At 45.9% G+C, this 13,981-nt stretch overlaps 1 protein-coding gene across 2 annotated transcripts; it reads right to left on the reverse strand.

Annotated features, from left to right (window-relative positions):
• Positions 1 to 2,728: 2,728 nt before the first annotated feature.
• LOC121082865 (organic solute transporter subunit alpha-like) lies at positions 2,729 to 13,638 on the reverse strand. 2 transcript variants are annotated; one of them, XM_040582496.1, is made up of 8 exons: positions 13,241 to 13,638; positions 11,658 to 11,809; positions 11,468 to 11,541; positions 9,767 to 9,925; positions 6,646 to 6,757; positions 5,607 to 5,753; positions 4,131 to 4,209; positions 2,729 to 3,645 (listed from the first exon to the last, which is right to left on the reverse strand). In XM_040582496.1, the coding sequence occupies exons 1-8, from the start codon at positions 13,317 to 13,319 to the stop codon at positions 3,458 to 3,460; spliced, it is 990 nt and encodes a 329-aa protein (XP_040438430.1). In that variant the 5' UTR covers positions 13,320 to 13,638; the 3' UTR covers positions 2,729 to 3,457. The 2 variants fall into 2 exon arrangements, with proteins under 2 accessions (XP_040438430.1, XP_040438429.1); XM_040582495.1 differs by having other exon boundaries at positions 4,131 to 4,236; positions 13,241 to 13,610.
• Positions 13,639 to 13,981: the final 343 nt, after the last annotated feature.

Here is a 13,981-nt window from a genome sequence, read left to right on the forward strand (position 1 = left end):
TGGTACATTTTATTGCTGAAATATGTCAGATGAAGATCACAACAAATATTAAATACCTACCCAAAAGCGTAACAGCTGGTCATACCTGTGGCTCAATCAGGCCCACACTGATGTTTGCAAGATATATTTAATAGGCACTTCAGAGACATAACAGATACCGGACCAAGAGCAATGAGTGAAGACTTGCTATGCCCCAGCAGCTGCTTTCGCCAGACCTACAGAGACCACCACTTATCTATACACTCCATTTGTTTTCAAATCCGCTGTCCACCCTACGGCACGTGGATCTACTCTTCTGTGCCACAGATGCCACCCACCGAGGCACATCTCTTGCAGAACCACTACTGGAAACATTTTCCACTAGTGCTAGTTTGTCTCATTTACTCTAGTCATTAAAGCCTTTTCCACAGCAATTTACAAAGATTCCTTACTAACTCAAAATATTTATTTTCCAGTTTTGAAGCTGCTTGAACTCACAGCCAACCATTCCCAATGCCATTACAAAATTAAATACTGCTCTGCAAGTCTACATATGTACCTGTGGCCTAGACTACACTGATATAAAGCAACATTAGGAATATGCTAATAGCCATAACGTTAAAATGCATTAAGCAGATTTCTCATGTTAAGAATGTGTCAACTGATCCCAGTTAATTCTACTGACACAGTCTAATGCAGAGTGAAAATTTTCGCCTAAATTATTTTTCAAGGGAAAAGTGCAGATCCTGTCACATTAATGTAGTTCAATAATCTGTATTAATTTCCCAGACTGCCTGCTCAGAAAAAAAGATTAAATATAAACATTGTTTCAACCACTTCAAAACAAAAATAATTCAATTTTTCTACTATAATGGAATCCTTCAACTGTTAAGGAAAATATTATTCCTGGTCTCAGTCAGAAAGAAAAAAACATTTTGTTTAATTCAGCCCCCTTTTCTACTTTCAGATGGTTCACTAGCTCTTTTCAGAATACTTCATCTTCCACCAACTCCCAAACTGAAAGCATTTTTTTAATTCACTGTAAAGTAAAATTAAAGCCCCAGTATCCTTTGGACCGTGTCCAGAGGAGGGTCACAAAAATGGTCAGAGGGCTGGAGCACCTCTCCTACGAAGACAGGCTGAGAGAGTTGTTCAGCCTGGAGAAGAGAAGGCTCCAGGGAGACCTTATTGCAGCCTTTCAGTACTTAAAGGGAGCTTGTAAGAAAGATGGGGACAAAGTTCTCAGTAGGGCCCGCTGCAATAGGACAAGGGGTAATGATTTTAAACTAAAAAAGGGCAGATTCAGACGAGATAGAAGGAGGAAATCTTTTACGACAATGGTGGTGAAACTGGAACCAGTTGCCCAGAGAGGCAGTAGATGCCACATCCTTGGAAACATTCAAGGACAGACTGGATGGGGCTCTGAGCAACCTGATCTAGTTGAAGATGTCCCTGCTCGTTGCAGGGGGGCTGGACTAGATGACCTTTAAAGGTCCCTTCCAGCCCAAACTATTCTATGATTTGCCTAACTTTGCTCTGATGATAAATTATATTTGATACAATATGGGTAAAAGATGTTACAAACAACTTTGCCAACATGAAACCTTTTCCCATCCTACGTATGGAATAAAGATTCTTGACATGTGGATTTGGTATTTACTTCTAGGGATCAGACTAGATGAGATTAGACAAGTGCTAGTATGTGGCACTGTACCTCCCATCCGAACAAACAGAATATCCAAATGCTTACTAAACACAGTATCGTTTTATAAATCATAGTGAGATAAACCAAAGCAATCAGGTTTATCCAAGAACATCAGGATCATTTGCAAAAAGTAAAAAATGGTTTATGCAAAACAGAGCAACAAATGTAAATTGAAAAGATCCTGTTATACTTGAAGTCCTACTGGATACCTGGGCAGGTCAGGTTTTGGGTAAAGAAGCTGGGGAGGTAAGAATTTTTTGAAAGAGATTCCACAGAATCATAGAATCATTTAGGTTGGAAAAGACCTTTAAGATGACTCAGTCCAACCAGAAACCTAGCACTGCCGAAGTCCACCACTAAACCATGTCCCTAAATGCCACATCTACATGTCTTTTAAATACCGTCATGGATGGGGACTCAACCACTTCCCTGGGCAGCCCGTTCCAATGCTCAACAACCCTTTCTGTGAAGACGTTTTTCCTAATATCCAATCTGAACCTCCCCTGGCACAGCTTGAGGCCATTTCCTCTTGTCCCATCACTTGTTACTTGGAAGAAGGGACTGACACCCACCTGGCTACGACCTCCTTTCAGGTAGTTGTAGAGCACAAGGCCTCCCCTCAGCCTCCTTTTCTCCAAGCTAAACAGCCCCAGTTCCCTCAGCCGCTCCTCAGACTTGTGCTCCAGACCCTTCACCAGCTTTGTTGCCCTTCCCTGGACACACTCCAGCACCTCAGTGTCTTTCTTGTAGTGAAGGGCCCGAAACTGAACACAGCGTTCGAGGTGCGGCCTCACCTGTGCCACGTACAGGGGGACGATCACTGCCTTGGTCCTGCTGGCCACGCCGCCTCTGGTACAAGCCAGGATGCTGTTTGGCCTTCTTGGCCACCTGGATACCCTGCTGGCTCATATTCAGCTGGCTGTCAACCAACACCCTCAATAGCCCTTTCAATTGGCCTCATCCTCACAGACACTGATAGCACAAGGATCCTGAGTATAATTATTCCTATTTTCCAAGCAGAGAAACAAAGCATCACATCACATCTCAGATTCTAACTCGCTTTCTTTTTCCAGGCCAGTGAGAGAGAATCTGCTGTCCCTAGGAAGAACATCTGCCAGTGGCATATTTACAAATAGCAACTGTGTGTTTACCAAGTTAGGAGGTGAATTGCCAAGTAATGTGAAAAGTCTTGCCCCCTAAAGACATAATAATTTCTGTAGGTGGAGAGCCCAGACAGGTTTGGAGATTTCTAAACATACATATGCAAATGTATTTACTGGTCAGAATTAGCTATGGAGAGCTTGTAGCACAGAGTGAGGGCTGATAAATATTAATGGAGGGAGGGTGGGGAAATGCTGTGTTGAACATATGACAGCAATCCAGGGTGAAATAAGATTTTAAAAAGTCAAAAGAGATGGACAAGAATGACTCTGAATTAACTAAATTATAGCCATGCTAATAGCTAAAAAATAAAAATAAAATCAAATCACATTGTGAGACAGTTTGGTTGTCGTCAAGTGCTCAATAACAGCATAAAGTACATGGTATGAAATCTTACTAAATTACATGGTATGAAAACACTCACACCATGTATCTATCACTGGAGAATAAACAGGGTTATCTTTCCACTAGTGGTACTTCCAGTACTATAGCTCACAGGCCTTTCATGTCAGAAGTTGTTCCGACATGGACAGTGGTTAATTGTGGTGGAAGAATAGACAAGCTCCTGAAGCTGAGCTTCCAGCTCTGGCAGAACAGGAGCACAGAGGGCTTCTAAAGCCTTGGCAATCCATCTTCACTAACTGTGCCATTCAACACAGTCTTTGGAGTCTGCTGCTTTTCCCCAGCTTCTTCAGCCATACAGTCTGGAGGCTCTAGGTCATCGTATCTTCTCCGATAGACCACCCTTGAGATTAGGGTTATCAGAAACATTTCTATGATGAGGAGCTGCTGGGTCATATCTGCCAAAAAAAGGAAAGCAAAGAAAAGCCCCCCAGAGGAGGAAATAACTATCAGACACAAAATGAATACCTGGCTTATTAATTTTCTTCTGTGCAAAAGGAACAAACTTTACTATCTTGTCCCCATCACAGAGTATCTTTCACACTTGGCAAAAAAAATCAGTTACAGAATTAGACTACTGACAATCAATAAGCATGTAATAAGTTATGCATCCAAAACACCAGAGATTTAATAGTAATTATGCATGTTGATTTCTTTTCTTCTCATTTCTGATTCCACCTCTTCTCCTTATAAAGTATTTATCTGCGACTATGACAGCTGTAAAACTTCTGTTATTGTTTTTTTAAGTAAAATCTGAGATTCTCCAAAAGCTACATGATCCCAGGAGATCAGTATTTTGGGAAAACACCAGATAACACAGTCAGCGACACTGAACTGGCACCTTTATTAAGTAAAAAAACCCATCCTTTCCAAAAGAACTTACATGCTCCTCTTGCTGAAGAGGAGAGTGGTGGAGCGCAGGGAATGATTCTTTGCATGGCCAACAAGTTGATAATAGCTGCCTGCAAGTGGTTCAGAATGAGAATAAACTGCACCAGAAAGAGAAAACAGATGCCTTAGCTACCAGAAAAAGGTTTATAGTTCACACAACAATTCTGCTTTCATAACAGACTCTCTTTTGCCTCATTCCTCCCTTCTTGCCCTCCCTTTCCTCCCATCTACCAGCAGGCTGCCTGCCACTGCAGAAGTCATCCTTAGGTCAGGATAATACTGCTCTGAATGTGAGTATTAAATTAAACCTCTGTTTGAAAAGTGTTTCTTCTCAGCCCTTCATTCAGAAGGTGCAACATACACAGACCTCCCAGCTGGGACTGTAAACCATAGGTAACAATGTTTTAAAAAGTTTCCTGTTAATCTGACCTATGGGTTTATGTTCTCCCTTAGTGGAGGAAGGCCTGAAAGAACTTTTTTTTCTGTTGTCTCCAATTTTTGCCACAGCAGGGAGATGTGGTGTTCCTTAAGTTATGCGAGACTGGCTTTCTTTGCCAGGAGGGTTGAAGGACTCTTAACAGCTTGGGTTCAGCAACAATCACACATCGCATTACCTGCTACTTGCTGAGCTAGGCTTTCACTGCCTTGGAGATACCAAAGCGTCTCTCTAGCTGCTGCTGTAACTGCCCGAGTATAAACCCTCGCATTAACAGTTTGCCATCCTAAACCTGGATTCACCCTAACGTAGCTTTGCAGATGTGACTATCCTGTTTATTGTATTTATGAGTGCTTAATAATTTACTTAAGAGATTTTAATGCACCAGCCTTTCTGTAAGTCCTGTTCAAGAAGGATGCATATCCGAGGCTTCTGCTGTATTCTCTTCAGGGTGATGTGAAAGAGGATGGCCCTGACTCTGGCTTTTTTCAGTCTAACCTGTCTGGTTCTGTTCCTTACTATTTAATGATTCCCAGCCAGTGTTTTCATTATTGTCTAACTCTGAAGTGCTGAACGGCCAAGAAAAATACTGTCAACACATTGTGACATGCTGAAAACAGTTCAAACAGCCACCCACACAAAGCTCCACATCCTCTCCTAGCTTTTGAAAGTACAGACCAGCTTTTTAACATCGTGTTTCAGGATACTGCATCTACAAAGCTTCCTTCAAGACTTGCAGAAGGTGCTCTTTTGATTTCAGTTGCCTAAAGATAAAGGGATTTTACACAGCTTTCACATCTCCAGCACTCCTGAGAATCTAGAGGTAAATTGGCTCAAGCAGAAAGTGAACAGCAGCCATGGAGAGTGCTTCAACAGGATGCAGCTTCCATCAGGTAAAAATATGCCTTTGCACAGTGTATTTAATGGGGGGCAAAAAATACTATAACTTTTCAACAAAGGATCAAGAACTAGAAAGACAGTGTTATATGAGCAGTTAAGAGAAATTCTTATCAGAAATATTAAAGTTCTCACCTGATAAAGAGCAAACTTTGGGATGATCTTCTTACAGATAAGGAGAGTCCTAACTTGTTGAAACATGATTCCAACTGGCCACAGAGCAATAATGGTGAGGACACCAACAAAGCAGCTAATCCATATTGCAGCTCCTTTGGGAGATAACTGAGGAGCAAATCAAACAAGCATTCCTATAAAACTTTACAGTGCATTTTACTATTTCCAGAAAGAAGTTGTGAACTGGATGATGCAGATGTTAAAATGCTTGTTTCTACCTCCTTGAAAGCTGATGGCATCAGCAGTTGCTGGGGTTTGCGTGGGGAAACTGCACAGTACCAACTGGAGTGCTAGCACAGTGCTGTCACCCAGCAGGCACCAGCATGTCGATCTGTTCAGCCTGGGAAGGTAACAAGTGACACAGCCCCTCAGTCTGACCCCAGCAGCACCTGGGAACGCTCAGCATCTCATGACAGCAATTCAGCATGACATCTCAGAGGGGTCATTTATTTTATACCACGAAACCACAAAAAAATCTATTACTTTTAGACTGAGTTATCCAAGAGGTGCAAACTTATTAGCAGACACAGACTTCTCCACCATCTTGCAGCATATATAGTACAAAGCAGAAGTACAGTACTATCTCTTCTACTTTGCACAGATATAATGTCACCATGATTTACAGAAAAACATAGAATTAGGCTTCCTGTTTATGTTCCAGCCAATATACTTGTTTCTTAAGGCTGTACCTTACAAAATACAGGGCAGGCACATCTCACAGGGCAACATGCAGTCCTGCTGTTCTAACCATACAAGCTGGGGAACATATTGGAGCATGATCTGATGCCCAACCCACCCTGATGCCAAGTTTCTTTCCAAGAGAAGCCAGGAAATGGAGAGTCTGGAGGAAGGCAGAAATTATATGTCTCAAAAGAATACACTAAGGACTCACTTGGAAGTGACTCCCAGATTTCACAGTTTAGTTGTAGGCTAAGATAGTAACGTCAACCCTAAAACCTATGGATTTTGTGGAGCATCTCTGATTAAAACATTTACTTACATTGTAAGGAGTGTAATTGCCATTAGTCCAAAGCACTATTGATAAAAACATGAGCATGGGTCGAAGGAAAACAAACTGAAAGGTGCCCAGCTTTAGCCAAAAGAGGGTTCGCCTGGCCAAAAAAAAAAAAAGTAGTAAAAATAAAAAATTACATAGATCAAGATCTCATTAGCAACCTTAATAACATTTTTGGATACTGTCAACTGCAAAACTTTTCCACTCCTGTAGCATGTAGTCAAAATCCAGGGAGGAGCAGATTAGAAAATCTTTCCAAGAATTACCCAGTGTTTATTTTGTAAAGTCTCTATAAAAATAGTACTTTTCCTGTTCTGCAGCAATCACATACTAACCAGAGCTGGGCAAAACATGATGCCTTTCTCTGCCTTGAAGTTAACCAGAGAGCCAGTAGCAACATAACTGGTTTCTGAACAATAATGCCACTTGCTCTTGCCTTGTTGGCTTACTATTTCAGTGCTCCAATGAAACGGGGCAACTCAGCCTTCCTGTTCAGACACTTCCTAGTCCTGTGGTAGACCAAGAAAGGGAATCATACAGACCTAGGTGAAAGGACTGGTAGTTTTTCAAGGCATCATAAATACTACCATGTAAGCATCTGGATTTGTTCCTCTGTACTCTAACCGAAGAAGGGAACTATCTTTCACTTGGCAGACTGCACAAGGCCAGCAGGACAGCTTAGGATTTCCTTACTTCTGTCCTTACTCCTGACTACTTACTGGGTCCAGAACACAGCCCATACACAGCAACCTGGCCAGCCAGCATTAAAGGCCACCAGGAAAGGGGAAAATGCATTTTCTAACAGAGGGCACAAAAGCTGAGCTTGAACTCTCCTTCATTCTTCACAGGACAAGCTGTGGCTGCTATGGCTGGCTCATGTTTTAGTCTGTTACTGTGTATTATTTCCCATACTGTCAATGTTGTCTTCACTGTAGCTCCCTGGGCCCTTGAGACTGCCATCAGAGATGCCTCAGCAGACAACAGGCTGCCATTCAGTATGCTACAGGATATAGCCATGAACCGGGAATGATAGGAATTGCTCAATGAATACAGCTAATAACCACAGGGTTATGAATGGCACAAACACATGTGGAAAGGCCTGCAACTGGCCAGCCACTTAGTGTGTTTGCCTTTTCAAAGATTTATTATTCCCAAAAGGCTTCAAAGAATAATACGACAAACAGTGTGGTCACTGCAACACCACAAGTTGTTTCCCTTGTCAACACAGGTCTATCTTTCTTGACCATCAGACCTGTTCCGGCACATCTCTCCCCGTTGTATGACTTGTTACTTTGCCTCATCTGTGTACTGTATCTTGTTAGGTCTCCCAGGACTGCTCGACAGTATATGTCTTTTTTAAAAGAATGAACCCCTCCACTGGAGCAGCTCCCTGCTTACCCAGAAGGTACCTGTGGGAGGAATATGAGACTAACCTTTCTCTGGTATAGCTTGCTCATATTTCAAAAAATTGTACCCTGTAATGGGAAAAGGCTAGAAGTCAGAAGCAAAGATAGCAGATAGGTGTCCCAGTGCTACAGACACTGGAGGAGGCCTCAGCCCTCTGCAGAGCAAAAGCCTTTTTCTAAAAAAACGCTGTCTTTCCTCCCAGCAGTAGTAGGCACTATCTAGCTCCTGAAAGGATTTAATATTAGCTAATATCATTTTGCATAAGCTATCACTTGACTGACCAACAGGAGGGAATAGTAGAAGATCCTCTCCCAAGCTTCCAGCTACTACAACCTATACAGAGGGTGACAGACACGGAAAGAAAACCAAATACACTGATGACACGTTAGATCTATAGCACAACTCTGCCTCATGGAATTTTTTCAGCTCTGACCGCTGAAATGAGCTTGAAGCAATGCCCATGAAACTCAGTGGGAGTCATTTAGATCCATATAAGTAGTCGCTGATTTTACACTATTGTATGACATCCATTTTTGGAGGTACATTTTTTGGTTGGTTTACTACCTATTCTTCTCAGTGCCACCTCCATGTAAATAATTAGTGTTATTCTATTAAAATAAAATTACACAAACAAGAGTTTAAATTCTAATACTGAATAAGGCAGTTTAAGGAAGAATTATTACAGTAAAAAATAAGGGGGTTTGCAAACACATCACAAATACTATGCTGCATTCTGTTCACCACTTTCATTTAACCAGGCCCCTAATGTCCCTCTTACACTAATGTCCAGGGCCTCCTAAGAAAAGTCTCTGTCTTGCACATTAGTCCTTCAGCTTCTGCTGTTAATGAGAGAAACATTCTCCTACTGCATGCCAATAGGAGAGCCCTGGGAAATACACGAGGTTTCCAGGCGTGTAAATGACAGGGTGACATTAGCCAGAGGAGGAGCTCCGGCAGGCAGTGCTCACAGGAAGCATGGTTTATGTTACGTATCCGCTCCCGCAGGCACAGCTCTGCATCCCTACGCCACTTCTCAAATATGCTTTAATACTAAGCTTAGTAGACAAAAATATTTGCTTTTGCCCTACCAGACAATGCCATTTCATTGAGACCAAAGCTTTCCAGGCATTGCATCTTTTTTTTGTTCTAAAGATTATTTTAATCTGAAGTAGTTTGAAAGTCAAAATCAGAATGAAACACTTCAATTTTATCAAAGTAAAAGAAATTTTCTTTCAAGACAGCCTCAATTGGACAATTCTGCTTGTGAAAAATACTCAATCTGGAGACATTTTTTTCCCTTCTGGAATGAAAAGAAACTTGAAATCTCAATTATTAGGTTTTCTAGAGTAGAAATTCCTCCTCCCGCACAGCACTGCTTACTATAGAAACGGTTTCTTGGAAGAGAATAGGATTAGTTGAGGAGGTAACACAGTACTCAACATTACTAGGAGTGGGAACGCTGCACTGGATTAGACTGAGAGAACTCATGCTCTCCACTCTTACGCAAAATTCTGCTTTATAAAAACGAAATAAATTAGCGGTGGCGTACAGCCCCAAAGTGATGGCACCGTTTAAAAAAAGATGGCTTGAGACTGACTTTCGGGAAGCAGGAAGGCCCTTTGCTGTACGCCTGCCCTTGCCAAGTTGGCTGAATTCCAGCAGCCGTTTTCTAGCTGGGAAATCTTAAAGGGCAACTCACCTAGTGATGCGCACACGAGGGAGGCAAAGGCAGCAGCAGCAGCAGGGACCGGTGCTAATCTTGAAATGATCATTTTCAAACCGCCTGAGGAGCAGCTTTTGACCTCCACACTCTTTAATCATCATCATAAAAAACTTGTGGATGACTATGGCAAAAAATCTAGGAAAAGAAAAAAATGCCAGCTTGAATTTATCTGTGTCTCTCTCGTATGCCCACGCAGGCCAGTGCCACCGTCTGTCCAGGGTTTTTATGGCTTGCGCTTTGTAATCAACAAAAATTCTAGCAGTAGCTGTGAAAAACTTTCCACCACCTTAGAGGACAGAACTGCCCAAACCTCACCAAAAGAGGAATAAACCGAGGCACAGAGCAGCTATGGAATCTCCCAAAGCCACACTGGTGGCTGGTGGCAGAGTCAGCACTAAAGCCCAGGCTTTTCTGGCCCAGGTCGTTATGGCCATATTTTTCCATCAGTTTTCTAGTCCTGACCGGCACAAACTTTTTAGAACAAGTCCTTGTCCTGTTCCTCCTCCAAAAAAACCTAACAAACCACAACAAACATGGGTAGCTATCAAGTAATGTGCTGGCCCCGTCAGGGTGTGGTTCCTCTGCAGCCAAAGTGAACCAAGCAAGCACTGACTGCTGCAACCCTGTCTCTCCCTCCTTTCACCAGCTGCACATTCTCAACCCTTCCTAGGAACTACAGATGGTGCAACCGCCCTTTCCTCCCTGTCCCAAGCTGATTTAGGGAAGTGATTCACTGAAATCCAGCCTCACCAAATAAAAGAAGTCCTCTTCAGCTGCACTGCCTCTTTGAAGGAGCTTGCTGTGCAGCTGGACACTGAATAGTAGTGGATGCAAGTGAGGGAACCTGCAGCTTGGGCAAGGGAGAAAGGGGGATTTAGACAGGCTTAAAAGGGCCACAGGACTGGATCCTTGGAAGCTTCTGGGAATCTGCGCTCCCTGCACAAATTGCTGCATGCTAACAGTGTTCCCTGTTCCTGTATTTTCCCTCATTTTTGACTCTACTCTCTTAGTAAATGCAGTGTGATGTGGGATGGGACTGTTCCTAAGATTCTGTGATACTGTCCTGCAGTGGGTTCCAAAATGATCCCAAAATCAACTGTGGAGTCCCTAAGGCCACAGCATCCCTCAACCTGGCTCTGCCTACCACGGCCGCACCATCACCTCCAGAAAGCCAGGACCACATTTCTCACTTCTTCTCTGTGCATGTCACAGCTGTCATGCTCGTACAGAAATTGCTTTTATCAGGACAACTGTGGAACATTTTTACATTGATATACTCATCGGAGGTTCACTTGCCACTATTAATAATAGACCTCCATAGCTCATCATTAGTAAAAGCACAGAGAAGAGGTCACAGGTCAGAATCTCTTTCCACATGACACACCGAGAGAGGACAGAAAGAGTACTGCTTCAAAGCTGCTGTCAGCCTGAGGGATCAATTACATGCGAGTCACAGATCTTTCACACTGAGGTTCCCACACTAGGGGACTGCAGCACCGGGAACAGCTTCAGCATTTTCTACCTCCCAGAAAAGAGCTGCCAAGAGATTTCAACCCAAACCAAAAATTACTAAATTGTTAAATCTACAAAATGACTGTATTTACCAAGAGCAGCAGATGTTTAAAGGGAAGAAATTCAGGGTTTGGGGCAACGTTTAGAAACAAGCAGAATACTCACACTGCTGCTGTGAAATCTGTAAACATTGTTGAACGAGGAATCCACATGCCAGTGCATGAAGTAGTAGCGATCACCTACAGAGAAAGGGAGGAGGGTTGTACAAAGGGCAGAGATAAAGCAGATTCATGTGGATTTTCAGGGAAACCCTGCTTTCAACGTTCAATTTTATCTCTTTTCCATGATAACTTACTGGAGCTGCAGCATTAATCCAAATGATGATTGATCTTTTGGAAGAGGGGATTTTCCGGTAGATGTAGACCGCTTCCTCTATAAACACCAGATTGGCAATTAGCATCATCACAGTCAAGATTGCAAAGAGAAATCTCCCTGGTAGGTCAAGGCCTGCAAAGAGTGAAAAGGAAACAGAGAGTTCTGGTTTATTTCATAAACATTCCAAACATTTAACATAAAGGAACAACCTCTGAGGGGGTGCTTAGCCCTATTCCTGCAAAGACTGGCACTCATCCTTAGCCACCTAGATAGACCATTGACTCCACAGGATGATTCAAATACTTAAACTTAAGTTCATGACTACATCTTTCCAGGATCCACAGACAGCATATGGAAAGAATATACCTCCATGTTCTCAAAGCATGATGCAAAAGTCCCCTTCAGAAATGCAGAGTTCCAGAAGAAATGTCCTTAGATGAATGTAACTACATAATACATAAGTAAATACAGTAAATGCATATTCTGGGAACTTTTCCAGGTGGACTACAAGAAAAAATGTATTTACTCAGTATTAGTTCTTTGCTTCCATTGTATGTTTGTAGTGATGTTTGTGCATAACTTCCTTAAGCATGCAGTTTTTAGAGGCTTGGTGGGAGTTTGTGGGGCAATGTAAGAATAAGCCCATGACATTTATCCTGAGATGAAACTTGATGCCTTCACCAAATTCTTTTTTACTTCTCCCTTAAAGCTGGATATGGATATCAGCATTTACCCATGGCTGATGGGTTTTACATCTCCACTGACGTTTGGTATGGCTACCAGCTTTTACCCGTGGCTGATGGTTGAGGTGTATTTTCGCCCAAGAAAGGAGACAGAAGCAAGCACCCCAGTGGAGTCATGCTTAATTTAGGAGAAGTTCATGCTCATCACTAGCATAACTCCCGCTGTGGCCGCAGCCTATCTAGAAGCATACTGAGCAGTGTCTCAAAGGTGAGAACCTGCCTGCCCCTGCCTCTTGAACCTAGCCTGCTTCGAAAAACCCCAACACGACCAGGCTTGGCTGCAGGCGGAGCTGCCCACACCGCAGCGGGCACCCTGCACAGCAGCCGGCATCCCGCACCGCGGCATCCCGCACCGCGGCGGGCACCCCGCACCGCAGATCCCACCACGGGGGAGCCCGAGGCCAGGCGCGGGGCTGGGGCTGCTGGGTTCGGCAGCCCCCGGGCGGCCCCGGCGCTCCCCGCCGACCACCCTCCCCCTCGCCCACCACCCCGCTCTGTCACACACCGGCCCGCGGCTCTGGGCAGGGGGGTCCCGTCCTCGCTCCCTTCCCCGAGGCCGAGGCAGCTGGGCCCCTGCAGGCGGCGGCCCGGCCGGGACGGGCGGCCCCCCTTGCCTCCGCCCGGGGGATTTCCTCGCCGGGAAGAAGGGCGGCCGGGCAGGCGGAGGTGGGAGCAGAGGCAGGACCGGGGCAGGGGCCGTGGGCAAGGGCAGCCGCCGCGGGTGGGTGCTGAGGGCGCCGGGCCGGCGCAGGGGCCGAGGGGCCGGCCGGCAGCGCGCAGCCCCCTCACGCCTCGCCCCGGCGCGGGCGGACGCACTTACTCTGGAGAAGCTCCTGCGAGTAGGGCGGCTCGCTGGCGCCGCAGGACGGGTCGGCGGTCCCGTTCGCCTCGCCCCCCATGGCGGCGTGGCCGCCGGCCCCTGCCGCGGTGCTGTGGGGGAACGCGGGGCGGGCGGCGGGGTCGGTGCCCGCGGGCGATGCAGCCCGGCCGCTCGGGGCCGCCGCGGGGCGGTTAATGATTAGCCCGGGGCCGGGGCCGGGCCTCCGCGCCGCCTCCCGCGCACCGGGGTGGGCAGTGCGGGCCCGGGGGGCCCCGCGTCCCCCTCGCCCCCCGCTCCGTCTGCGGGGAGCCGCGTCCCGGCGGCTCTGCTCGGCCTCCGTGGAGGTGCGCTTGGCTAAGCCAGCGAGGCCGCCCGCCGTCCCCTTCCTTCGCGGGCCGGGGTGTGGGGGCGCCCGGAGCCGGGTGTCGCACGGCAGCGCGGGCTGCGGGCGGTGAGGGACCGGCCGAGGGGCGGGCTGGGTCCCCGGGGCCCGGCCGGAGCGGCCCTGGGCACTGCGCGCTGCGCCGGGGCCCGCGGAGGCGGGAGGCGGGTTGGTCGGCGCAGAGGCCTCCGAAGGACTGTCCGTGGAGCCCGGCACCAAAGGCGTCCCGATAATCTTGGCTGCAATGAGGAGAAGAGGTGCACCATCCTCTGCACCGGGCAAAGGAGAGCGCACTAAGCGTAGCAGTACACCAAGGGATTCTCCGCTTTGCCACGTTTCACCTGCTGGAAGGGTCTTTT

Source organism: Falco naumanni, chromosome 2, assembly GCF_017639655.2.
Source record: "Falco naumanni isolate bFalNau1 chromosome 2, bFalNau1.pat, whole genome shotgun sequence".
NCBI lineage: Eukaryota > Metazoa > Chordata > Aves > Falconiformes > Falconidae > Falco > Falco naumanni.